Genomic DNA, 27,980 nt, shown 5'->3' on the forward strand with positions numbered 1-27,980 from the left:
CCCCATAATGTGAGAGGAGGCGGTCTCTCTGGGTGCTGCTCATGAATATGGAGACTCGGAGCTCTGCAGACACTCCCTCCCTGTTCAACTTGTGTATCCAGCTCCAGCTCTGGCCAGCAGTCAGTCAGTAAGTCAGTCAGTCAGCAGTGGGCTCGGCTGCCGCATGGCCACTGTGTAAAACTTTCTTCTTCAACAAACAACAAGGTGGAAAACTGTCTGGATAACGGAGAAGAGCAGAGCAGACGCTCAGGAAGAGCTTCAGGAAGAGGTCGTCTATGAATCTGCAACGTGTGCTCCGCTGATCAAAGTGTTTGTTTTCCTCACTCGTGCATGTTTAAACCAGAGAGAGAGAGCTCTGGTGCCGTGTGTCGGCCAGACGACTGACTACTAACAATCGAGTGGCAACAGCAGTCCGGAGGAGGCATGATTCTGAGACGGGGCTCAGTCGTTGCTGCCTTTTTACTCTGCTTTCTGGCCAAGGTATGTGGATCTCTGCAGGGTCACTCAGTTCAGCTGTTTGGATGCACTTTGGATGCATGTTTATGTACATGTAAACCCATGCGTAATGCAAAAACACACTGTGCGTAATGTAAAAACACACTGTGCGTAATTGTCTGCTAACCAACTTCTTCTTCTATATATATAATGAGGTTTTTTTCCATTGCATTTACTCTTGTGTCCTCAACAGGTGTCAGAGGGATCGGGACAATTCGAGTTGCAAATGTCCTCGATGCACAATGTGAACGGAGAGCTGCTGAACGGCCTGTGTTGTGATGGCGCTCGGAACACGGCGGATAGAAAGTGCACACGGGACGAGTGCGATACGTTTTTCAAAGTTTGCCTGAAGGAATACCAGTCGAGGGTTTCTGCTGCAGGGCCCTGCAGCTTCGGTATGGGATCTACGCCTGTCCTCGGAGGGAATACCTTTTCTTTCAGGAGCTCTGTGAGGAATGACAAATCCAGGATAATTTTGCCCTTCAGTTTTGCATGGCCGGTGAGTTGGACACTTTCTTTCTCTCTTCTTCTTGAAATGTTTGCAGGGCAGTTATGTGCAATTAGTCAGTCAGTCATTCCCACTCCCATGAAAAGTGGATCTGTGAATTACCCATTTGAAAGAAACGACCCCCTGGTCTCCTCATTATCTGCACCAATTAACCAGGTGCAGGTTTTTTGTTTTTCTCCACGCCTAGACCTGTCTCTTCTATCTAAATAGGGTGTTAAAAGGGCTTCACATCATCATAAACACATCAGTGTTAAGAATGTAGTGGGACATCTGAAAAGGTGGGTTTCAAAACCACCACATTCACCAATAAGATTAAATGTTCTAGTTTATTCCCTCGACCATAAATAATTTTTTTTGCAATGCAATCTTGAAAATGTTCCTCATAATAATTCCTCCTTGTCTGGCTTGACTCAACTAATAAAAAAAAAAAGTTTAGATAAAAAGCTGCATTTTCCCAGATTTCCTCCTCCTCCTCCTCCTCCTCCTCCTCCTCCTCCTCTGCCTCCCTGGCAGCTGCTCATGTTGCACAGTTCACTAACTCCAGAGTGAAAAACCCACTTTCTGGTTTCCTCAAGTGTCAGCTCTTCTTCGTAGAGTAAATAAATGGGCCTGACAGGCCTGTGGGAGAGTTGTAGCTCGGCGAGAAGATATGATTTGCCATGCTGGAGCACATTTCGATGCAGTGAAAAAAGCAGGGACTGTGCACAGACTGGCTGGCCCCACAGCTTGGCCCGCAAACTCCTCCACTGTGCCTGATGGGTGAAAGGCACAGTCTGCTGGTATGTGTGTGTCCAATTACATCAAGGCCTATTTTTACCTCAATCTTGATGGAAGTTCTTGTTGTAAATTCAAGCAGCGATGGCCTGAAACGGCCCGAATAAGTGAAAGAACTGGATGATTATTGCTTTTTAAGTTCATTTTTATGTGCGTTACCTGTGGGGCAGAACAGATCATTTAGATTTGTGTTTTTCCCTATGATCCGATCGCCAGTAAAAACAGTGTTCTCAGCAGGGTAGCATGCAATTTGATATGTTCTGTATTTTTTATTTGCTCTCCACTTAGACACTGGCGCCTCGCACCTTTTTTAAAAGACAAAGGTTTCTGTTTGTGTTCACGCCATGGCAGCACTAACTTGGCATGAAAGCTCGGAGCCAGATTAGTTTCATCTTACAGGTTGAAAAGTCCTTCCTACTTGAAAACAGCACTTGTTGACATTGAAATTAAACCTGGTGCCATTTCAAGTTTGAGGTTTTTTGTACTCATTTCTTTTCGGTCATTTTGATAAAATGGCCTACATGTCCTAGACCTAACAGAGGATGTTCTTGTCATTAATGGCAGGAGATCCATGGAAAGACCAAATCTAGGAGGTTGTAGAAAAAGATGATGTGTTTTGTTGTAGTCAATTTCACATTTAGGCCTAAATAAATTCATTTATTTCAACTCTAGTGTAGGAAACGGGAGTTTGGAGCAGCTAGGCTGAGATTGGGTAAAGAGCAGAGCCGCCCGTTAGATTCTCTCATCCTTCACTTCAAGTGCTTTACTTCAGTGCACATTAACAATCGTCAGGTTAGGTATGATATCACTCTTTGTCCTTTTCATCAGTTGATTGGCTGTTGTGGACAGATGGCAGTGTGGTGCAATTGGGTTGTCGGGTACTCCGAGTTCATGAAGCCTTTTTTGCCCCCCCCCCCCTTCATCCTCTCTTGTGAGCTGCATGAAGTTGGCCTCTTGTCCAGGCCAAGGGCTTTGTTTAAGTCACGCTCGGTTGGACCCCAGGCATTTCATCGCTTTAACCTTGCCACCCACAGTAACTGCTGCACTTAATGAGGCTACACACATGTGCTCCCATCAGGTAGGGCAAGAGCCAGGCGAGGCATCCATCTGAACGCCAGCGGCTGAACATCTTTAACGTTAATCGTTGTTTTAGAGCCCTGCGTGGATTCGCCGATGTCTGCTTGGTGCTTTTATTCCACAGAGAAGTGAGGGCCCTCGCAGTGTATCAAGCGGGGACAATGGTGTGCCCTCAGTGACTACAGTGAGGATTACAGAGCATAATAGAGGCAGTGCAGCTGTAATGCCAGCGCAGGGCAAGCAACAGGAAGCAGTTGTAGTAGACTCAGCAGTGATGAAGTTGGCTCTCAGGCGCACTTTGCCTCTGTGGCCACCTCAGCATATTTGCCCACCTATACAAAGAAAGAGAAGACTTTTCTTAATTGGATTAGAGGAGCTTTTATAAACACTTCCCAACTAGTTTCTTTCTTGATTTATCTGGTCTTGCATCTCAAGCCCTAGTTGATCTGGCATCCCTGCTCGAATCTGATTAAATTATTACATTTAATAGCTTAATTTTCCTCCACCTTTTCACTTATGCAGGCGTGTTCTCACAGACATGTAGGCATCGCCGCGGTTTGATTTGTTGACAAGCCTGAGCGGCCTGAGAACCGTGATCAGGTGAGTCGCAGCAGTCAGACAACAATAGTCAGCTCAGCCCGGAGGGTAAACGCCACCAGCAGCTCTGGGGTAATGACATGTTTGTATTATATAGTCTGCTCTGATGTGGCAGTTAAGTGCAAATTACTCCAGTGAAAGAGGGAAAATAAACGTCTTCTTTTATTTTTTCCACTCCCTACCTCACCCCGTGAAAGGACTTTTTTTAAGTGTACTTGCAGTATTGTGTCAGTGTGAAGTTACATAATGGCTTCGCTGCTTATCACAGTTTTACCAAGCTGTATGGAAGCATGACATGCATAGAAAATGCACTTAATTGGTGATCCACCTGTGCTTTGTTTTTGTTTCCCTTGATGGTTAATAACCCTAAAAGACAGATGCTTGTTTAGTTAAATGCTCGATAACACTTTCATTCCTGGTCCCGAGTTCATGCTTTGATCTTTGTTTGCTTTGCGAGAGATCCAAAATCTGTTTGCCGCATCTGTTGTATTAGTTGGCAAAAGGTGAAATTCTTTCATTGGGGTGAGGTTGAGTCGTGTCCCTGTGCTGATGTACCTCGTTAATAAGCTGTTGTACACTCTTTCTCTCCAACTCTTGTTGTGATGAACATCTCTTGCCAAACAATGCATTCCTTCCCTCCCTCCCAGTCCGGCAGTGCAGCCAGTGGCTTTAATGGCGATTATGAGAGTTGTCTTTTCATGACTGAGCCTGTGTTTTACGGCAAACAGGGGTGTGTTACTTAGAAGTCCCAATCATTGGTTAGATCTCAGTTTGATACCATTGAAGTGATTGACTCAGAGAAACTGATACAGAAGGTCAACATCCCTTTTGACTGTGCTGTTTACATTTCCTGTGTGCCGAGTGTAGGCCTAGATCAGTCTAATCTCTTGTGCCTTGCCTTTATTTAGAACTTTGGCTTTTGCCTGTTATTCCGTGAGACATGTCTCTCTTTTTATTTTGTTGGATTATCTTGTACCGGTACATCAGATGGCTTCATTTTCAGTTGAGGCCTGTTTCTCTGTGTGTGTGTGCGGGGGGGAGGAATTCCCCTACTGAGAGGATTCAGTAGTGTTCTTTGGCAAGTCATTGTGATTCGAACTGGAATGATCTTTATCGCTTATGTTACATGTCTGTTGGACAGTGTCTGCTTGGCCAAGAAAAGATAAGAAGACATATGGCCACACTTATTGCACTTGGACGTGTGTGTGTGTGTGTGTGTGGGTGTGTGCGTGAGGGAGTGTGTGCTCTGTAGTTCAAAGAGAAGTTGTGAGTCAGCTGGGAGCCTGGGAAAAGTGAACCTGGCAGTGGCAGACGGTTCCAAGCTGATAACCGCCGGAGAGTTATGGCGTGTTAGTGAATGAGGAGTCAGGCAGTATCTCACTCTCTGGAAGCAGTTATTCGGTCTGGAACTAAACATCCCAATAATGGCGAGGCTACTTGTTAGATCAAGACGCTACAACATCATTGTTGGATAATACAAAAGGCTGTGGATCTTAAGATGTAGTTTACTTCATGTGAACAGTAGGTGAATGGTAAACTTTCACCAAGGCCACTATGTTTTTAGAATTTGTGTGGGCCTCAATCATGTTTATGTGGTTCCAATACGTAATCAGTCTTTGGTGATGCTGCAATAGCTTCCATGTTGAGGCAAGTCCAAATCGTGCAAGATATGGGTGTGTCATTTTGTTGCAGACCTGCCTTTAAAGAAATAAACCAATAACCCATTAAACTTTATGCCTCTTGTCTTGACAGCTTTCTACCACAAAATTATTTAATTATTTTTTTTTTTCCATCAATCCTGGACACGATGTGAAGTTTCGATGTGTAGCAGGTGAACCAGGCTTGTTGACATTTTCACTTGGCAGGGATCCATTGTTGCTGCCTGTAAACTGATAATGTGCTGTTAAAAAAAAAAAAGAAAGATTGTTCGAGAGGTCATTGACGGTGACTGTAGTAGGAAAAAAACGACGTCAATGTAATGTTGCAATGGTGACTAATATTAAAATTTCATACGTATTCAGTGATGTAGCGTTTGACTTCCCGTTTTTAGGATGAGCTCACCACGCTCACTGCGCCCCAACCCAAAAATATTAAAAAAATCTATGTAGTCATGCAGGTGGGTGTGCAGATGCAGTGCAGTTGCAAAGGCTGAGTAAATGACTCCCCTAATGGGAGTGTTGGACACATGACGTTAACACCAAAGACAGAGGACTCTTGTTCTTGGTGTTAATATAACTATCTGTAGGTTGGGTCCTAGTAGGGGGTGAGAAGGTATCACATTACCACTGACTCATTCCCTCTGTGTCAAGCGATTGCAGCCAATTGTGAATCAGGATCTCCTTTAAAGACTGCGTTGCTGATGAGCACTGCATTTCAAATAATAGCTGCCCTGATTACAGTGAAAAGCTGGCACAGGATGAGATAAATGCCTCCTGGAAAGATGGAAAGTTGAATGGCAAAACAAGGTAAAGCCATGAGAAACGTTCCAGGAGTGAATCATACTTCTGTTTTCTTTCTGTGGAAAGTGAACAGGGGGTTTCCTTCTAGTGAAGGTTTGTTTACCATGAAGTCATCGCAGCGAAGAGGGCCATAGTGGCAATACAGAATATCTGAAATGCCTCCACGCAGCGCTGCTAGGAGCGAGCATGTGTGCGACTGTAACAAGTAGGTGTTTTCTAGTGGACGCTGGAGCACTTGTAAGTGGATTACACTTTCTCACAATCGCATACTTTCCCTCTGACTCTGTCCTGCGCGCTCGCAGACACATTGTTCGCTCCCTCATGACTGTGGCACAGGGCAGCGCGAATGTGTAAGCTGATATTGGTGTGAGCGCTACCGACCCTGAATCAGACAAAGCGTTTTTGGGAGTGCTGAAATCAAGACAGGTCCTCCAGAGTGTAGCACTCATTCAGTCTCTCCCTGCCTTTCTGCCTTTCACCATTCGCCACATACACTGTTTTTTTTGTCTCTTCATTTTTCTACCTGTCTTGACTTCACCTATAAAGCAGCGTCCTTAAGCCATTTGATTATTTACATCATTCTTAGCAGAGGGCACTAGAGGTTTATAAATTAGCGTGACATTGACAATCCCATATACATTGCAAAACCGTGTGCTTTGTCAGAACATTGGAGATCATCTACTGACTTCTCTCACCACATTTTATAAATATGTGGAAAACTATTTCTAAAGAGAGCGTGGCTAAGCTGAAGACATATTTTTGGCATTGCAGGGTTAAGTATCCTTTTCTTTGTGCTATTTGTTTTATTTTAACTTACTCTAGTCATTAGTCCAGTGCAGCGCTGCTATATCTGGCTGTTTTTTTGGTGCATCAGACACCCTCCTGCTGGGTGGGTGTCCAGCTAGACCAGACCACAGAGACCTCTGCACCACCGCCAGCTTATCCTCACTTAATCAGATCAACAGGTCCTTTGTTAGAAGTTAACAGTTAGCAGCTTCTGTCCCGTTGTAAGCTACCTCAATGAGAGGGAGATGAAACTTCATTGGCAAGGCTGGTGGGAATCTGTTTCAAATTAGTTTGCACGGTTACTAACAAACAAAAGGTTGTTAACTGCTCTGTGGCTCTCTCGCACAATGAGTTTTATGAAATATTTATCACTTCATCATTAATGTTTATAGTTTTGTTTTATGATACAGTGATTGCTTGATGATCCTGCTCTTGGCTAACACTCTGTATCTCTTGTCTTGTCTTCCTCAGCGGTCTTACACTTTGATAGTGGAAGCCTTGGACTTCAACAATGAAACCAGTGGTGAGTATGTGTCCTTGTCTGGCATCTCCATCTTGCCTTCCCCTCTCTTTTCTGTCTTCTGTCTCCCCCCCCTCCTCCCTCCCTCATGGCAACGTCTGGGAGGAGTCGTGTGTTGAAGGTCAGAGAAGGAAGTTTATTCTTCCTGAACCCCCTGCCCTCTTCCACATGGTCCACTGGGTGTGCATGTGTGTCTGTGTTAAGACAGTGTGTTGACAGGTGCCTGTAAGGCGGGAGAGCAGGACGGGGAAGCGAGGGGGACGAAGAAGAAGAAGGAGGAGGAGGGGGTGCAGAAAGAGAGAAGGAAGTGTGGCGAGGTAGAAGAGGGGAGGAGTACAGAGGGGGCCGCGCTGCCCCCCTATGAAAATGTTTTCATTTAGCCGATGACTGATGGCAGGTGCTGCCAGCCAGGGTCGGGGTCACACTGTCTCACTGTCACTGAGACGTGAAACACAGAGTTCATCCGGCCGCCCAGCCCGCCGCTGCAACTAGCCTACAGTCACAATGCGGGGGGGCCGAGGCCTCTGAGCTGTGCTCACCCGTAGGTTAAAGTTACCTCTGGCACAGGTGGGCTGCAGACTCAGCTCAGTGTAAGACTTTTAGTACTCGAAGACCGTGTGCGTTCTTCCCACGAACACGTTGTTAACATGCTGAATCTAAATTCTGGTTGCCGGGTTCGGTTTCTGCCGTTAACTATACTGGGATTCCTGCTGGTTGGCGGTCAGATTGGCGACAGCGTGGTGAGGGAGGGCCCAATCCGATTCTTGTTTGCGCAGGTCCGTTCGAGGTCAACAAGGTTTCGGTCTTTTCTGCTGTATTTGCCGCTCCCCAGAGAGCTATTAGGGCATTGGTGTGAAAAGCCCCCTGAATGTACACAGTCAATGCTGGTTAAGCCCCTCTGAGCTCCACCAGGCTAGCTCACAGCTCCGATAGCTTCATATGTCTGTACTATCCTACCTGATGGTTAAATGGCAACTGATTCCTAATCACAATTAAAGGCTTGATTTTAGTTTTATGTAAATTTTAATATTTAAAAAAAAAAAATCCTATTCCAGACCACTTTTCTGTGAGTGTATATCCGGTGTTTGATAAAAGTAGTCCCTTTTTACAGCTTATAAATGTAGATTTTCTCAGTATAAAATTAATTTGATGCTCAAGCACGACCTCTCTAAGCTTCAAAAAGCTTGTCTGATTTATGTTTAGCTCCGAGCCAGGCAGCAGGTAGTAAGGATGTGCTACTCCTGACACCGCGGGTCAGCAGTCGGTAGAGAAATGCCACACAGCTGAGCTCTGGATTCCAGACCACTGCGAAATGTTACCGGGCACTGTGATTTCAGGACGCCAAACCCTCCGACCCCCCCATACACAGCACAGTAAATAAATGACAGCAGGCCGTCCCCCCTCTGCATTACATTGCATCATACTACACAGAGGAGCGATTCACCCAGCGGTCAGCCACCTCTGCTCATGTGAGCGCAGTAAATAACAGCTTTGACATATTTTTCATTCTCTCCCAGGTGGAAGATTTAGATATCAGGTAGCGAGTGCTACGTGTGCGAGTGAATGAGTGGTGTTAATGCGCAGGGCTCATATGTATGTGTACAGTGTAGTGTCTGGAGACTGGGCTGAGCGTGTTTGCTCAGTTTGAGTGTTTGCTCTGTGTGTGAAGCTCATTACAGCCCTTGGCTCCCAGGGCAGTCCTTGCCCGTTTGACAGAGCCGTGACCTCTTCTGTTTGACATGAAAATAAGTGGGTTTCTGGGTCCAGGTCTGTGTGTTTTGAAGTCTCCTTTGGTGTTGCACAGTCACAACATCGGCTCGGCCATTTGAAGTATAGATAGATACTTGTAAGTGTGTTGGCTCGAGGCCTTTTTCACTGCTGTTACAAGAATGTATATGAGGAAAAAAAGTGCTGATGGCACACTGGCAGGCTTCCCAGCAGTGACTGTGGCATCGGTGTCCTCCTCACACTGTAATTTATGGCGGCTGCGGTTCTGTCCTCGCCTGAGCAGATGCAGAGGGCAGCATCCGAGACCAGTAATATCCTCAAGCTGTAAACCTGAGAATCAGAAACCAACTAGGGAGAGTTGGAAAGGGAGCGTGAGAAAAAAAGCAGTTAAGAGTGCTCATTACAGGCAGCCTTTTCCTTTTTTCTGCACTTCCTCCTTGTACTTTTCTTCCTCTCTAGTTGCTTTAATTACATATAATCTGCTATCTAAGAGATCTTCTGCAATTTGTGTCCGAATTTTTGGGGCATTTTTGGGTTCCCACTGTATGATCACGGAGAACATTGCACCTCCCAAATATGTAATGTAGGATGCTGCATTCCACTGCTCCCTCCCTGGCTCAAACATTTGATGAACAGCAACATGGAGAGGAGGAAAAAAATAAATAAATGTGTTATGTTGATTGTGATGTTTTAGGTGCAGATGGGAAGTTGATAGAGAAAGCCTCTCATTCCGGCATGATCAACCCCAGCCCGCATTGGCAGAAGCTGACCCACAACGGCCCCGTGGCCCAGTTTGAGTACCAGATCCGGGTCAGCTGTGACGAGCACTACTACGGCTTCGGCTGCAACAAGTTTTGTCGGCCCAGGGATGAGTTCTTTGGGCATTACACATGCGACTACAACGGCAACAAGACCTGTCTGGAAGGCTGGTCCGGACCTGACTGCAACACAGGTAAGCCGTGCTGAAATGGCAGCATGAAGTGATGGAAACACTGATGAAGACAGCAGCTCGAGACAAATTAGTATTTATGACTCTGAATGAGTCTTCTAAATCTAGCAGCCAGACTGTAATCTGTGATTCATGCTGATACACTGTCTGCTGCGTAGTTTGCGTTGAATGAAAGGCTTTGTTTCCCAACTCTCGCAGAATTTTTCCCTTTCCTTTTCCATTCAAATAAAGTCACTGCCTGTATGACCAGGAACAAACTTGTATCCCCAGGAAATCAGCGTGGGCAGCAGTCAATTCATTCTTATTAAATATCTTTACTGTGTTATGGCAGGGCAAGCTTGGCTGTCTGTTGATAGCAGTCTTTGTTCACGCAGGCTGAAATGTCATAGAGGGTTGTAATTATATCATTTACTGCTATAATTAAAACGTGCTAAAACACATGGAGCCAAGTTTGAATGTGGTTACCAGGCAGTGATTATTCTTCTTCCTCCTCTAGCAATATGTCGACAAGGCTGCAGCACTGAACATGGATCATGTAAGGAGCCAGGTGGATGCAAGTAAGTGTGTGATTTACAAGTCTGTTACCAATGATTTTGATGCAGTTTTACTATGTAAAATGTCAAACATGGTTTGCTCAAGTGCTTTTACTTATTATGGAGGCCCGTGCCAGAAGCCTGTGGTGTGGATTATTCCGATATGTAGGGATTGTGTCCAAGAACCAGTTCTGTCATGGCATGGATCTCTCCCTGTATATGCTCGGTTTTCTGGCCAAGAGACTATCAGTACCAGGGCTTTAGCAGAGATGCAGGCTGAGCTGCTTGTAAATCTCTCATGGAGCTTTGGACCGGAGCGGCCAGTCTGAGAAAAAGGGAGAGGCTCAACTGCCAAGACTCCCATGTTGGAAATGTAGCCTATGGGTTTCCCCCTAATGAGTGTTATCAGTCAAGTTTTCAGATGAGCATTAAAGTGTATTGTTTGTGTAGCTAATGGCTTCCTAATGCTGTTTATGCACACAGCCAGAGGAAAAGCCAGGCGCAGATGGATATCAGAGCCGGGGCATTGTGTTGCAGTAACAGTTGTATCTCATCCTCATCCTGGAGGAGGCCCTGCACTGCCCGACTCTTCCCACAGCTCAGGCATCGGTGGTTGCTTTCTTAGTTGTCTGATTTGGCCATAAATCAAGCACAGGGACGATCAGCTATGTTGTTTTTCCCAAGCTCTTGACATCATCAGGTTTCTTGTGAGTGCTTGTGTGGCCACTGGCAGAACAAGAGGTTGAATCGCTTTAGTCTCTGCACAGGTGTGGCTGTATTTAAAGCTCTGGGTTTAACTCTGTTAACTGTTTATACGCACTCTGCCAACAAACTCTCCAAGCAAGCTCTACTACTGCTGCAGTCGGTGAGCAGTTTCCCATCGTTGGGCTGTGGCAGAGTGTTAAACAACAGTGGTACATAGCAACATTGGCTGCAAGCCGGGGCTGCCGCCTTGTCACTAAGTTTCTGTCAGCAACGCCACAGCTAATGACGCTCCATGGGATTTTGGTTTAGCCTGGAGTTTTTAGTGATACCCGCAGCTTTCATTGGTACTAGTAGAGTAATAACAGTGCAGCCGTGGACTTGCCACAGTAGAAAAATGGTTTGAAAAGCATTAACTGCACGGCCACAACATGCAGATTCTGAACAGAGGTCTGTTTTCATGTCCAGGGTTAAAAACTTTGTCACATTCCCCAGTAATTTGTCTGTGTAATAACCGTAAATGATTTGGGATCCTGCTCCGCTTCTCATGGAGAGGATAAGCACACTTTTAAGAATAGCCTCTTTAATCACAGACCGAGGTTTACTTAACCACCGCGTTTATTTTTACAGTCCGTCCGTTTCTTGGGGCTAATCAGTGCACCGCTCCCCCCAGAGGGACACTGTTTCCTGTCGCTAGGCTCCACAGCAGCAACTGTATCGCCACCTCGCCACCTTTTTTAAAGAGCCGACTTATCAGTCAGGCTGGATTGCCGTCTTAATTATGGAGCCCTGGAAGAAAAGGGCAGCATTATCAGTGTAATTATGGACCTGGACATTTCAGTGGTCAGCAAAGCTGTGGTCCCCTCCTCTTCCTCGAGGCACAAGCCCGATTCCTGACTCATGGGAACCAGGATGAGCAGCAGTGTAACCCTCCTCTCTGCGAGGGACTGCCAAGCCACAGGCAGAGTGTTGTTAAAGGGAGCGTCTGGCCGCATGCTAATGTTAGCTGTGCTACAGGTCCCATTGGAGCTGTAATTTACTGTTTTGTTTTTTTCTGTTTGGTAACATGCTAAATACTCCTCTGTTTCCCTGTCCCCAAGTATTGTTTAAAAGCTGTTGCATAAACACCCTGCTGCTTAAGATTCATTTGTGGTCTTTTAAGACGCAGCCCAGTTGTTGTGAGGGCAAGAATACTGGCTCTTTGTTTGTTTCATTGGTGCAGCTCCATGCTGTATATGCTAATGTGCAGTTCATTAAGTTCAGATTATTGCTTGTGAAGGAATTTGGAATAAACAGAAGCTTAAGATATTAGCATTTTCAGGGATTATCTGATCTCGCGGTGTGATTGTTGTACATTTTCCTGAATGTTCTGCATGTGTCGCCGTGGCATGTGTATTTGGGCTGTTTTGTATTTTATGTCCCACCTCCGAGGCTGACGGCATGGCTCTCTGTGTGTCTTGCAGGTGTCTGTATGGCTGGCAGGGCCAGTACTGTGACAAGTGCATCCCCCACCCTGGCTGTGTACATGGCACCTGTGTAGAGCCCTGGCAGTGCCTGTGCGACACCAACTGGGGCGGCCACCTTTGCGATAAAGGTTAATACCCGTCTCTAATTTCAGTTGCAGTCAGTTCAGGAGCGGTCCGTGTTGTGTCAAAACAAACTAAAGCTGTGTGAAATGCTCCTTTTGCAGATCTGAACTACTGTGGCACTCACCAGCCATGCCTGAATGGAGGGACGTGCATCAACACAGGACCTGACAAGTACCAGTGTACCTGCGCTGAGGGCTACTCTGGTGCCAACTGTGAGAGAGGTGAGTGTCGGTGATCTTCTGCAAGATAACTTTTAGCTGCGTTTGTTATTGTTAGCGAGCGTTAAAAGGCACTCCACCAGTTTTACAGATACAGTTAACTCGTCATGAGTACTCGTCAGCCTGTGAAAACAGTTTAATGTCTTCTGTAGCCAGGTTGGGAGTTTTCTAAAGTCTGAGAAAATAACCCTGATGATGGCATCATGGAGAATCTAATAAATGAGGCTATCAAGTTGCATTGTGGGAAATGTAGAAACCAGTCTTTGTTAGGGCTGCACGATTTTGAAAATTGCGATTATTTTGACAGATATTGCGATATGATTTGCGATATTAGAGGGTATGATCATTTTTACATCATTATTCTCATTTTCATTGAAAAACATATTAAAATGTTTATGGTGTGATTTTTGTGGGGATCTGTACCAAACAAAGATGTTTCTCAAGGCTGTAGAATATCATGTGTAGGCCAGGACTTCTCTGCAGCACCACACACATTTCTCCTCCTCATCCTGTGATTTGAAAATTGCATCAGGCCATATTGCCAAATTGTGCAGCCCTACTCTTTGTGGAGGTTGACTCATACGAGAGACTAATGGTCACAGACATATTGTCCTCTGCTGCTTCTATTTTGACCATTCTTTGCTTAATCTGTCTTTCGCAAGTCCCCCAACTTTGTGGAAGTGCAATACTAAGTCGCCCGACTGCTCCTTTTAAGGCTATTTACATCTTCAGTGACTAAAATAAGTCATGTTGCTTTGGCTAAATCTTATTTTTATTTTTTTTATTTTGTAAACAAAATGTAGGCTCCAAGATGGCCAGAACTTCCCTTTTTTATTTTATTTTTTTATTTATAAGACGATTCTACATTTGGAAGCTAAAATCAAAAATGTATTCTCATGGGGTCTCAAACTCATGCTTGCAGTTATAATAAGTGGGCAGGTTCTGGGCTTTCTGAGCTTACAGACAAAAAGGTCAGAGGTGCCTTGAGTTTGTAATCAGAGGAGGTGGTAACTCGGCAATAATCTTGTTTCCACTCCAGCGTGAGTGGCCCCCAAGTCAGGTAATCCACCGGTTTGATCTTCAGGGGCCGGTCATCCCTCCGCTCCTCAGGCACTCGAGACAGATGGGTGTGGTGCTAGGGTTCAGCTGCTGCGAACACTTACCATGGAGATGATGGTTTTTTCCTCATTAAATCTGAGCCTCGCGGGGTGCTGACAGCTTAACTGCAGAGATGTCAGGAAACCGTGCCCTTCCTTAACAGGAGGTCCTCGGACCAGGGGAGACGGCAGGCTATTGTAGCCCAGAGGCCCCAGGGTGCAGCGCCGCATCCCCTCCCTCCTCCCCACGGCATACCAAGGCCCGTCCACTGATCACCTCCAACTGCCTAGTTATACCCACAGTGAATCATTCATTTTTTATTCATTTGGGACCCACTCATCCTTAACTCGTCCATAAAGGAGAAACTCCAGTGTAAAGCCCCCCCTCCCTCCCCTCTCTCCCGCTCGCCCTCCCGCCAGTCTCTCATCTTGTGCCGCCTCTCAGAAGAAGAATGGCGGGGAGTCAGAGGGAAGTCACGGTGCGTTGGTCAGGTCAACTTAGCATGAAAGATGATTTCCTGGTGGTGTGGTCTGCCGGGCGGGTAATGAGAGTGAGATGGGGGGATTTTGAGCGGTCTTTTGGGGCAGGGGAGGAGGAGAGGAGTAGGTGATGGGTGAGGGAAGTCGACCCCTGGGTGTGCTCTCTCTGCTGACAGAGCTGCCTGGCAGAGGAGTGCAGTTTTCCAGGAATGAGAGTCAGAAGCTTAAATGCATATTTGCATCCGATTTGTTTTTCTTGTGAATAATAGGTCAAATGTAGACCGCAGGATGTCACAGTGAAATATGCTCATGGCAGCTCCTCAATAGCCGAAAAACATCAATCTAAATATCAGATTATCAGCCAAAAAGGCTAAAATCACAGAATAAGTGTCATAAATTGACAAATTGAGTATCCAAATGTGGATTTTTCCTTTTTATAAAGTGACTCACATGGGTGTTTCTTTTTCTAGCTGAACATGCCTGTCTGTCCAATCCATGCTCTAATGGGGGGAGCTGTTCAGAAACCAGTCAAGGCTATGAGTGTCAGTGTGCGCCAGGCTGGAGCGGCCCCTCCTGCACTATCAGTACGATTGCACACTACCTGCACCCATTAAATGTCAGCACCCCTCAGAAGAAATCAAGTTATTCAACCTGATCTTCTCTATGTTTAGATGTTGACGACTGCTCTCCAAACCCCTGCAATCACGGAGGAACCTGCCAGGATCTGGTCAACGGTTTCAAGTGTCACTGTCCTTCACAGTGGACGGGGAAGACATGTCTGATCGGTGAGCCACACAGCCTCTGTTCCTCTTTCCACCACGTCACTCCTGTCAGCTGCACATGCAAATGCCACTAACCCCTTCTCTCTCCCTCTCTAGACGCCAACGAATGCGACAGCAAGCCTTGTGTCAATGCCAACTCATGCCGCAACCTGATTGGTGGATACTTCTGCGAGTGCGTCCCCGGTTGGACGGGGCAGAACTGCGACATCAGTGAGTTGAAGGCTGTCAGCTGCACCTGTCCAGCTCCTGAATCCTTTGTTTATTTATTTCTGTTCAATCAGTACAGGCTGAATTCAAGCTGTAATATGAAGACGTAAAAGGCAAACAAGAGCAGCCTGCTGTGTAAATGAATCTGCTTTATCATCATTATTATTATTATTTAGTGTGTGGCCAAGGCTGCGATCACAATCCCAGGACTAGTTTCACTTGGCAGCAGACAGGATTGCTCAACACTGTGTGTTGCACTGATTGTGCAGCCACGTTATCCAACTCTCTCTACCTCTGACAATGTTTTTAAAGGCCCTTAGCATGGGAAACATAAAGCACAGGCTTGTTATCAAAGACAGACTACTCAGTCAAGCTGTTGAGAACTAATCCTCATATTTGTTTTGCAGATATTAACGACTGCAAGGACCAGTGCCAGAATGGGGGAACTTGCAAGGTATGTGTCGGGTCAAAACGCTTAATCTGGCATCGCTGCTTCGTTTGTGTTATTGTGTCTTTTTGTCGAAGCTCGAGACATTTACAGTCATTATATAAATAGCTGCTGTAAACCGTGCTCTCCAAACCGACAGTGGGATTGTTGTGGAATTCCTCTCTGAAATCAGATCTGAGGGGAGTGGGTTCAGGGGGGTTTCTAAGGGAGGGACACAATTCCTTGACCACACTAGATTGAATTACCATAAACATTATTGTGTTGAGCCCGTGCCAGGAAAATGTGTTGAAATAATTGCAGAGCTGTGATGATGTCCCTCCGAAGTTGGCGCATTCTCGCTCTGTTCTCTGGTTTGACAGTTATTGTTTGGACTCCACCCAGTCAAAGCAGTTAATCAAATGTGGTGCTGCATGAGGTTCACCCTGCTTTCTCTCTCTCTCTTTCAGGACTTGGTAAACGGCTATCGTTGCGTGTGCCCCCCTGGCTTCGCGGGAGAGCATTGCGAGAGGGACATCGACGAGTGTGCGAGCTCGCCGTGTCTGAACGCCGGGCGCTGTCAGGACGAAGTGAACGGTTTCCAGTGCCTGTGCCTGGCTGGCTTTTCAGGAAATCTCTGCCAGGTGAGACACAGCTCCCACCACTACCCCTCCGCCCCCCCCTTTTCTGCCAGCATTGCTGTATCTTCGGGTTTGCTGTAAAGTTTTCCTGCCCCACCCTCTTAAATGGCTGTTGTTCCACAGTCCTCTTTTTAAAAGGGAGTGCTTTGTTGAAGCTGCTCCTGGCTACAGCGGGATACATTCCTCAGTGCTGAAGCCCAGACTCAGAGGACGGCTCCTATGTCTCTGCCTTGTTTTCCCCTTCCTCCGAGTGCTGTGCGTGTGTTGTTTCCTGGCACAGCCTGTACGGAGGATGCTGTGGGTTTTGCTCTGTTCAGTGTAGCAGAAACCATGTCAGCTATCAGGTTCACCACTCTGTATTCAATACCTTTTTCTGCCCTAGCTGGATATCGATTACTGCTCCCCTAACCCGTGTCAGAACGGAGCGCCCTGCTTCAACCTGGCCACAGACTACTACTGCGCTTGCTCCGAGGACTACGAAGGCAAAAACTGCTCTCACCTCAAAGACCACTGTCGCACCACCACGTGTAAAGGTACGTCTCCTGCCTGCAATAACCACAAGCTTTGCACTCGTTGTCTTTTTCCAGAACATTTTTGTAAGGCGATCTACATGGCGTGCTGTAGTAAAATGCTGAATAAGGCCAGGTCTTCACCATTTGCCTGAACACTTTGCCCACATTTTTCCCATGAGGGCAATACCTATATTTTAGTTTTGTGCGCTTAAGTTTCTTGGCCAAGGTGAGCAGGTTTTTTTTTGAGTGTAGCTCCCTTGATGAATGCCCCCCTCCATCTCCTCAGCAAAGCTTTTCCAATGATCCTCCCCTCCTCTGAGTTCCTTGAAAATCTGGCAAAAGTCTGATAGCACTGTGTGTGTTCTTGGTAATGGCTTGGTGGGCTACCTCTTCTCTCTTTTCCCCCTCAACGACTGCGCACATTTTTCTGTGTGTGTGTAATTAAGTGAGTGGACCAACCACGGAGTCAGATACCAGACGGTGAGATCCTCTCTGCTCTTGGCAAGAATTAAGTGATTACAGGGGAGAAAATTCACCCCGCTCTCCTAACCTGATCAGACAGGGGGAAAGGAAGGGATTTCAGTGCAGAATGAGAAAGATCACTCTGAATTGCTTATGAAAGCATAACAGCTTAACGCTGTTTCTCCTATCATTCATTTCTTTCTTACAGTGATACTGTTTTTCTCAGGGGATTTTTAACCAGCTTATTGGCGTTATCATCTGTAGATCTTTCTTAACATCTTCCTCTCTTGCTCACTCTTTGTTACTTGTTGGCTCTCACTCCTTTTTTAGTATAGACTAGCAGACGTTTGTTCTCATTTCATAACAGCGATAAATCAAATTCCCATCCGTCCTTATCACGCAACCACATTTTATGATTTGGAATGAGGATGTTTATTCAAACAAGGTTCGTTATTGTCTAACTGTCTCTCCTCTCCGCAGTGATTGACAGCTGCACAGTCGCAGTGGCGTCTAACAGCACGCCGGGAGGAGAGCGCTACATTTCTTCGAATGTGTGTGGACCTCACGGCCGGTGCCGGAGCCAGGCCGGTGGCCAGTTCAGCTGCGAGTGCCAGGAGGGCTTCAGAGGCACCTACTGCCACGAGAGTAAGACCAGACTCCACACAATACATAATACAAGGCACAGCTGACCGTGACAGATCAGATTGGCCTCCGCAAAAACACTCACAATTTTCTTGTCTTTCCAAAAAAAACAGACATCAACGACTGCGAGAGCAACCCGTGCCGCAATGGAGGCACCTGCATCGACAAAGTCAGCGTGTACCAGTGTATCTGCGGCGACGGTTGGGAGGGCGACCACTGCGAGATAAGTGAGTAATCCATGACCTCCAAATAAACCTGCACCTCCCTCATGGGATAGAGCAGTCATCATCAACATTTTATGTGACATTATAAAAAGTGTGATGTGTTTGATATGCCGCCCATAAATCACACTCCCATCCGATGTCTTTACCAGACATCGATGACTGCAGCACCAACCCCTGTCATAATGGAGGGACATGTCGAGACCTGGTGACTGACTTCTTTTGCGAATGCAAGAATGGCTGGAAGGGAAAGACGTGCCACTCCCGTAAGAGCCTTTTTTTTGTTTTTTCCACACCCGTGTAGTCTGTCTGTGCAGGCTCATGGTATGCGCTTATGGCTGTATATAATTACTTCTATACCGTGTGTGTGTGTGTGTGAGAGTGTGTGTTCATTCTGAATAATGTGAGTACACACCTTAAGATTTTAAATGCTTCTTGCAGGTGAAAGTCAGTGCGATGAAGCCACATGTAACAACGGCGGCACCTGCCATGACGAGGGCGACACGTTCCAGTGCAAGTGTTCCCCAGGGTGGGAGGGTACGACATGTAACATAGGTGAGTCACACAGCCGTGGCGGTTTGCTTCAATGCTTCACACACACACACACACACACACACAGAAGACTGCTTTGTGGGAGAGCTCCGTCTCAGATATTAATCAGATCTGTCAGATCTGCGAGGTCCACAAACAGTTTTTATCCCTTCACTCTGTCAACGCTGCCTCTCCTCCCATCTCCCTGCTTGCCCATTTCTCCCTCTCCCGTGAGTGCTGACAGATATCCGCTTAAAATCCCTGATTGCGCTGACAATACACTTCAAAGTCGTGGAATGCAGATTCCCTCAGAGAAAACGGAAACCCGATAGAAAAAAAAAAATAGCCAAACCAACAGCAGTCTCCTGTGACTGTTTTAAGGTTTATGAGCACTGATTTTACTGATAATCCTTAAAGATGGGGAAAAAAAACTCACTGACAAAACCTTTTTTTTTTTCCTTCTCTTTCTCTCAGCCAAAAACTCAAGTTGTCTTCCAAACCCGTGTGAGAACGGAGGTACCTGCGTGGTGACTGGGGAGTCGTTTACCTGCGTCTGCAAGGAAGGCTGGGAGGGTCCCACATGCACCCAGAGTAAGTGCTCTTTAAATTGTGTTTGGGATAAGGGTGGACAGTTACTGCTATTAAATGATGATAAACCTCCTGCTACCTAGTGCAGAGGTGAAGTCCTGCAACTGATTAAATCTGACTCTCCCATCCCCTCTTGATCCGTACCTTTTTTTTTTATCTCTTTATTCTCCCTGGCTGCTGCCGGCCATGAGAGGAGAAAGGAGGAGGGAGAAAGGGGCTCAGGAAAGTGGAGACAGATGTTTCTCCCCCCCCCCCCCCCTTCTCTCCTCCTCCTCGTCCAACACACACCCGTCTCTCCCCTCTCGTCGTTGCATTCCTGTCCAAACAGTGACATGTCGGCTTGTTCTACAGCCCTCCTCCATTTCCCTGGGATCCCTGCCCTTGTATGCATGTACTCCAAAACATAAATTCCCCGACTTTTGTAAGGGAGGGAGAAGCAGCCGTGGTGGGAATCTGGGTGTGGAGGTGTTGTCAGTGGTGGCGGCTGCGGTGGTGGTGGTGGTGGTGGGTGGGGGGGGAGCTGGAACTCATTTTTGAGGGTGAGAGTCGACTCGATTGTTTGCTCTGCGTTGTTAATAAGGCAGAGCAATCAGGCGGCGTGGAGTCCAGGCCCGACCGGCCCAACACGCCTTTGCACACACAAGCTCAGACGTGCTCTTTGCGCGTCATGTGCACTAAACACTCATACATGAGAGAAAAAACAACAATACACTCACTACTTTCTGTCTCTTCTCTCCCTTCTTTTCTCTCTATTTTTTTTCTCTCTCTCAGATACCAACGACTGCAGTCCCCACCCATGGTAAGTGGAAGCCTAACATTTCCTGTAGATTTTGACAGATGTAAACAGGGCGCTCCTCCTGTATCGTAGAGTCTTACCTGCGGGCTTTTTCGCTCTCGCCGTCTCAACGCTGAGAACCAAGCATACAACCCTTCCCTGTCATTCCTGGGATGCAATCAGCTAACTCTCTTTTGTACACTCCCAGGCACAACTCATATTTAACCACATACCACAGAAGCTCACTCCCATGCTCACTTGCACAATTAAAAGAACAAGTTTGATTGCCTTAGATGAGGAATTATTATGGTTTACTAACGCGATTAATTCCCATCCAAGATGTGTTGATGTAAAAGAAGAGATGATAGATGAGTCTGTAAATAGCCTGGGGGTATGCTGATGTACAAACTGACATCTCAATCACTTCTTTTTCTGCAGCTACAACAGTGGAACCTGCGTCGACGGGGATAACTGGTACCGCTGCGAGTGCGCCCCAGGCTTCGCTGGTCCAGACTGTCGGATCAGTGAGTATTAAAAACTGCATCCCTGTTTGAGCCGTAAGTTAACGCAGACGCGGGCCGCAGGACCATCGCAGTCGCTCCAAATGGAGGGTCTAGCCGGCCAATTATCTGTGCGTTGGGCTGCAGGCCAGGCCGAGCCATTTCGGTGTCACTCCACCGGGCCCTGCTGCTGTCCCCGGGGGAAACCGGCTTAGCAGGCCAACAGCTAATCAGCCATGCTCTCTGACACTGATTACACAGATTGTTTTCCCTCTTAAAGGCTTTCAGATGGCCACATTCTTTCCCATTGCAAACCCTTTGTTCTGCTAAGTCCAGCCTTTAGCTCCTGCATACCTGCTAATGATGCTGCCTTTTAATAAAGCTGCATGGGGCAAAAAAAAAACGTCCAGGACTGATTTAAAGCATGTTTGCTTGTTTTTTATTAACTGGCGTGTATGTGTATGTACTGTTCAAATGACACATGACCTCCAGTCCATTTAGCCTAGGAATTAGATTTGTGTGCTTAACCCAATATTTGTGTGCCGTCTGGCTGCGCTCTTTATTCCAAAAAGGAGCCACGTCTTAACCTCTCGCTCTTCTCCTCTGTGACAGATATTAACGAGTGCCAGTCCTCTCCATGTATCTTTGGCTCCACCTGTGTGGATGAGATCAACGGATATCGCTGCCTGTGTCCGCTAGACAGGACTGGACCCCACTGTCAAGAAGGTAGAAGTCTTCACAAGATGATAGAGCACCAATCTACATCACAAATACACCTTCTCTGATATATTTCTAATGCCGTGGTTCTATTTAACACAGTGACAAGAAGACCTTGCTCTGTTAATGGACACGTCACGCCTGATGGACTCAAATGGGAAGACGACTGCAACACTTGCCACTGTTCGAATGGGAAAGTTGTGTGCACAAAGGTAGGTCCAAACGAACTAACTCTGTATGCACTAAATGTAGAAGTAAGAAAAGTATTTATCAGGGCTGCCAAAGTTAACGCAATAATAACACGTTTACGCAAATTTTGTTTTCACTAATTTCTTTAACGCAACTTGCAATTTTTAGGTTGTAGCGGGCTCAGTTTTAAAGCTAGAGTGGAGATACTGGTATCATATGAAACTAAAAAAAACAAGGAATCAATTGATACCAACCATGTCATACTACTGTAGCTTGTAACTGCGAATGAGGTTAAAACAATATTCCAAATTTATGCTACATTTTGGTGAGGAAAAACTGGCATGGCCATTTTCAAAGGGGTCCCTTGACCTTTGACCTCAAGATATGTGAATAAAGCAAACATATTTGCCCACTCCCGTGTTAAGACTATTAAATACTTTTACATTTTGAACAGATAAAAAATGTGCTATTAATCGCGATTAAATATTTTAATCTATTGACAGCCATAGCATTTATGATGGCTCTGTACAGCCGTGAAGCACAACGTCATTGTTTACCAATGGGAGAAGGGCTGTGGAGAATAACCGTGCAATAAAGAGTTATAGACCCAAAGGTTGCGTGGGCGGTTGAGTCTCCACGATCCTCAGAGATCTCAGGTAGGGCCACAACAACAACTCTCTGTCACAGGGTGGAGTTGGCTTGGGAGTGTCAAATTCTATACAGAGATGATGCAGTTTGTTTTTGAAAGGAAACACAATGGCACCATTGGAAATGGGTGTCAGATGCCAGTTCAGAATCTCCCGAAGTCACACCGGGTGAAGATTGGGTGATATACGGTAGAGGCCTGAAGTAGTGCTATCATTATCATGCTCGTCTAACCACCGGATGAACAATGGCGCCTCTCTGACTGATACTGCTGCCTTCAGGAACAAAATGCATCATGGGGTGAAAATGATCTATGGCTGTAAGGTACAGGCTGCCATGTTAAACATAGTCTGATACGGGAACACAATTATATGTGGGGTTCTTACCGTACTTTTGCTGACAGTAGCTCATATGTTTCATGCCGATTACTGAAGCATTTCCCTTGACATACAAATGGGGGGAAATAAATCTTTACAGAGCTGCTATTATCCTAAACTGGGACAAACTGGTGCCATTAATTATTTTTCTAATCTGTTTACCAGTAGTGTACTGTAACAACAACTTTGTTGCAGTACTTCAATATTTTTTGGGACTATCTGTACTTCTGTCAACTTTCGCTTTTACTCAACCACATATCCCAAATAAAATTTCTAGTAATTTCTTGTTACTCGTTACTAGAGTTGCTCCGATACCGAGAGAAAATCAACTTGCTTAACCAGAAATCAAGCCTTCTTCGCCGCTCCTGTTTTAGAGCAGCGAAGGAGAACTGATTGCAGGTATTGTGTCTCGTGACAATAGCAAACAACAACAGTGCGGTGCTAGTGGAGAGTGTTACGGTAGTCAGAGCGAGAAATATGTCAGCCGTTTGGCAATATTTCAAATCCAACAATGAAAACTATGTATTTGTTCATGTTTTACAAAGGGTTTAAACTGAGCCAGCCATATAACAAAGATAGTAATCATATCACATTCATTCATGGTCAGTAGTAAACAGCTGTTAAATAATAACTATATATATTTTTTAGCACGCTGGTATCGGATGGGTACTCCGTATCGGCCAATATTGCAAGTTCAGGTATCGGTGTCGGGAAGGAAAAAAATGGTATCGGAACATCTCGTTACTATTGCAAGCAAGCAGGTTTGGCGATTCAGTGGTCCTAACTTGCAAGTTACGTCATTCACGTGATGGGCAAGCTCAAACAAAGTGCTCTCAAAGCCGTTATTATTTTGCTCTTTAAATACTTTCAGTTTTGGAGACCTTGTTTTTCTTCAAGTGTAATGTAGCCTCCATTTTAAAGGTGGTGTACATATTAAGAGCAATCATAAGGGCACGGTCCAAGGGCAAATGTTTTTTCACACTTTTGCTCGCGTAGAATGGAAGTTAACGGGAGGCAAGTACTAGTTTTGCGTATGTGTGACCGCCCCATAAACTTCATTAATCTCAAAATTCTGACTTTTTTATTAACAGCATTTACTTGTACTTTTACTTTCAATACTTAAGTACATTTAATATCAGAAAATTACTTTGGATACTTAAAGACTTTTACTCAAGTAATATTCTAATAGGTGACTTTAACTTCTACTAAAGTCATTTTCTGGTTACATATCTGTACTTTTACTCAAGTGTGGCTTCTCCGGTGCTTCATCCACCGCTGCTGCTTACAGTCTGGTTTAGAGCTGGGTGTTGAATCTCTGGTGTTCAAAGTGGTGAACCGACAGACCTTCATCAGCCCTGTTTATATTTGTTTAATTAAAAAGGTCTGTGACATTACCTAACACTGTTTCCTCTGTCATGTTTTTCTCTCCAGATGTGGTGCGGCCCTCCATCGTGCCACCTGGGTGCCAAAGGTCGAGGCGGGTGTCCTTCAGGCCAGAGCTGCATCCCCATCAAGGAGGGCCACTGCTTCGTGAAGCCGTGCCTCGGCCTCGGAGAGTGCTGGCGCTCCAACCCTCCCCCGCGTCCCACCAAATGCCACCCCAGCTCCAGTTACCAGGACAACAGCTGCGCCAACATCACCTTCACCTTCAACAAGGAGACCATGCCTCAAGTGAGTTACCTAGGCACCAGGGAGGGAGAGATTGAATTAAAGGGTTTCGGGGTCATTTTTCATGCCTCTCCCCCACCGCCACTCTTCAAATGAATGGGAGCAGCAAACTGTGAAAGATCAGGTTTTCAGAAGAGCTCAACCATCCCTCCCGGGCAAAAGGATTTCTCGTCTTAAGACTCCTGAACAATTCAGTCACGTATTTAAATGTGTTCCAGGAAGGAAAAAATGTGGGGATATTTCTTTCTTTTCTCCCTTTGTTTTTTGTTGACTGCATCCAAGTTTTGGTGTTCCTGAGAATCAGGCATTCCCGACTCCATGCCAATCCCCTCTTAACCCGACCGCACTGCGAGATTAATTTCAGGATCATATGGATTTGAGCTAAACAGGACCACTGGCGACTCTGTCACCACATAGGATCATCACTCGCCAGTTGCCTAACAAGCATGACAGCAGATTGTGACAAGCATACGAGCCCGTGGTTTTTAATCTAAATGAGGTGGATCCCAACCATGTTGAACCTACTGCCAAAATGCAGGCCCAGTTCTTCCTTTTTCCTTCTTGATTGCCGTTTCTTTTTCCATATGCGTTAACATTCGCTTCATTTCTTCTTCTCCGTGTCCAGAGCTTGACTGTGGAGGATGTGTGTAAGCAGCTGAGGCGCTTGTACGTAGTGAAGAATTTCTCCTTGGAGCATACTGTGTCCATAACCTGTGACCCCTCATTCTCAGCCAGCAACGAAATCCACGTCTGCATCGTAAGTACCTCCTCCCACTCCCAGTCTGCCATGTGTCTGCCTGCCTCTATTCAGACATACTCAAAAAATCCTCTTTGATTTATAGCCTGCAGTGTACATTCTTAGCAGCATTAAGACATGCTCTAATGAGATGTGTGGTGGATATAGGCTTGATTTGTTTTGTGTCATCAGTAGACAGCATGTAAACACGATTAATGGCAGACGAGATGGAGATATTAAACAGATTTCACTTTCTTCTTGGCACTTATAGTCTATGGAGGACCATCGTTTGGACCGGAGCCCCATTAAGGAGATCACAGACCGGATAATCGACCTGGTTAGCAAACGCAATGGGAACAACACCATCATCACCGCCATCGCAGAAGTGCGCGTGCCAAGCCCCAGCAAAACTGGTATGTACCGCCTCCGAACTCTGGTTGTTGCTCGTGAAGTTTCCCAGACTTGCACACAGTGGGTGGGAGGATTCTGCTTTTCTGAGACGATCAGATTAGATCGAGCCAAGCCCTTGAGTGTGACGGCGATGCCGAGCACCAAAGAAGTGAAAAAATATAACTCCCGCATAACTCAGGCCGCCCAGGTCTGCCATCTCATGTCAGTTGTAATGGAGCTTAGAAAGCTTCTAGCCAGGATGGAAAGAGCAGAGCTGCTTGGCTACCTGGCTTTAGATTGGCTCGCAGTGCGACTGGCTGGACTCGTAGTAAGACTCCCGCATGTGTCCGCCATTCATCAACGCGGTGACAGCAGACTGACGCCACGGCCAAATGGAAGCAGCCTCCTCTCTTGTCCAGGGCTCAGAGGTCAGGTTGCACTGGCAAAAAGCATGCTAATAATTTAGCGAGCTTGACGTAGTAATATAATAGAACCCTTTGTGTTGTTTGACTGGGACTTTTCACTTTTATACTCGTGGCGTCTCTTTGACCGTCTTCTTTTCTTCCGTCAGACTACCTAGTGCCCCTCCTCAGCTCCATCTTCATCGTCATCTGGGTCCTCGTGCTGGTCTCCATTTTGCTGTGGTGCATGCGCCGCCGGCGGAAACAGAGCAACCACAACGGGACGGCGGCCGTCAGCGCCGAGGACAACACGACCAACAACGTGCGGGAGCAGCTGAACCAGATCAAGAACCCTATAGAGAAGCACGTGGGCCTCACGGTGGCCATCAAAGACTACGAAAACAAGAACTCCATCATTGCCAAAATAAGGACAAATCATCCCGAGGGGGATGAGGACGACAAGGAGAGGCACTTGCAGAAGGGCCGCTTTGCCAAACAGCCAGCATACACACTGGTGGAGAGGGATGAGAAGACGCCCGTCTCCCAACCCAACCCCACATCCAAACACCCTAATTGGACTAATAAACAGGACAACAGAGACTTGGAGACAGCAAACAGCATAAACAGGATGGACTACATTGTATAGCAGACAGCTGTGTTGCTGTGCAACCAAGCCTTATGCCTTCACACCCCGGTGGTGGGTGAAACGGGGGAGCTTTGGCATGTGTAGTTAGCAAACTGTCGTGTCAGTCGTGACCCCACAGTATTTTCAGATATTCCCCGTGTTAATTTAAGTTTTGACAAGCTGGCTTACACTGGCAGTGACAGTTGCTTTGGTTGGCTGGAAACACAAGGCACTGGTATACATTTCACTGTAGAACTAGTCGCAAAAGTGTCCTCCTCTGCATTTCATTTCCCTTGTTTTTTAATTTAGTGGACACATGGAAGGGGCTCCTGGTGTAATTGTTGTACAATGACTAAAACTACCCGACGTGTTCAACGCTAGAGCTAATTATTTTTAGTATGTGTTTGAATTCTTTCCAGTTCTGTTTGGAGAAAGTGCCTTTTCAGCTTTAGACTTCAGCAACTGTCAAATGAGAAAAAAAGATCAACTTTATTATTTATTTTTATTTTTTGGGAGGGGGAGGGGGAGGGAAGGGTTCAATGTCAGCCGTTGCTGCCAATATGAAGAATTTATGTCGATTTAGAACATGTAGATATGTACATTTTTTTATTAATCATTGTGTATATTTGATTTATTAACTTAATAATCAAGAGCCTTAAGATATCATTCCTTTTTATTTATATGTTCTGTCTAGTTTGAAGGTTTTGATAGCTGTGGAAGCCTACCATTTCTTTCAATGACTTAATTTTCATTCTATAAAAGCCAAATTTCAAAGAATTTCAAAGAAGACAAAGGATGGGCACTTTTGGCCTGAAACACTTTTTTTTTGTTGTTTTTCCACACATTTGACATTTCATTACTTGTTGCCAGGACCTTGATTGAAGGCAAGTGAGGTTAGGACAACAAAAGATCACGGCTGCTGCGTGGGATGGACATAGTGGCAGACATATTGCTTGCCACTAATGGATAAATACTTAAGGGAACAAAAATCCTTCAGCGGCTTCAGTTCAACCCATTGACACATTTCAGAGGCTGTCAAAATCCACCAACTTGCAAGGCAAGTCACGTCAACATGACACGCCAGAATTCCCATCTGCTTTAGTCAGCGTAATATCCTAAACTAGGCCGTGAGTACTTGAACAGTCGGGGGGCAATGGGAACACTGTAGAATCAGATAAAATACACTGCCTTGCTCCGCAAGAGTCTGCTTCATTTCTGTGCAAATTAGTTTCTTTTTAAAAAAAGTGAGGCTCTTAAAGACAAACATGTTTTATCTCATTTGTTAACCCTTTGAGATCATGGCAACATTTTGTTCTATTTTTGACTTTGTGTTATGAACTTGAGAATTATGTGTTGATCTGGCAATATATTTTTGAAAGTCATATTTATTAAATATTTTGTATGAAAAGAGAATTAAAGTTGTCTTTGTTCTGGA

At 45.8% G+C, this 27,980-nt stretch overlaps 1 protein-coding gene across 1 annotated transcript; it reads left to right on the top strand.

Annotated features, from left to right (window-relative positions):
- Positions 1-109: 109 nt before the first annotated feature.
- jag1b (jagged canonical Notch ligand 1b) lies at positions 110-27,980 on the top strand. The gene is made up of 26 exons (XM_074646548.1): positions 110-480; positions 689-994; positions 7,168-7,219; positions 9,639-9,896; positions 10,390-10,450; positions 12,592-12,722; positions 12,819-12,938; positions 14,983-15,096; positions 15,184-15,297; positions 15,391-15,504; positions 15,909-15,955; positions 16,396-16,569; positions 16,949-17,099; positions 18,021-18,185; positions 18,296-18,409; positions 18,556-18,669; positions 18,845-18,958; positions 19,409-19,525; positions 20,294-20,321; positions 20,736-20,821; positions 21,410-21,523; positions 21,617-21,726; positions 24,157-24,396; positions 25,019-25,150; positions 25,401-25,542; positions 26,091-27,980. The coding sequence occupies exons 1-26, from the start codon at positions 424-426 to the stop codon at positions 26,564-26,566; spliced, it is 3,651 nt and encodes a 1,216-aa protein (XP_074502649.1). The 5' UTR covers positions 110-423; the 3' UTR covers positions 26,567-27,980.

The sequence above is a fragment of the Sebastes fasciatus genome, chromosome 9, assembly GCF_043250625.1.
Source record: "Sebastes fasciatus isolate fSebFas1 chromosome 9, fSebFas1.pri, whole genome shotgun sequence".
NCBI lineage: Eukaryota > Metazoa > Chordata > Actinopteri > Perciformes > Sebastidae > Sebastes > Sebastes fasciatus.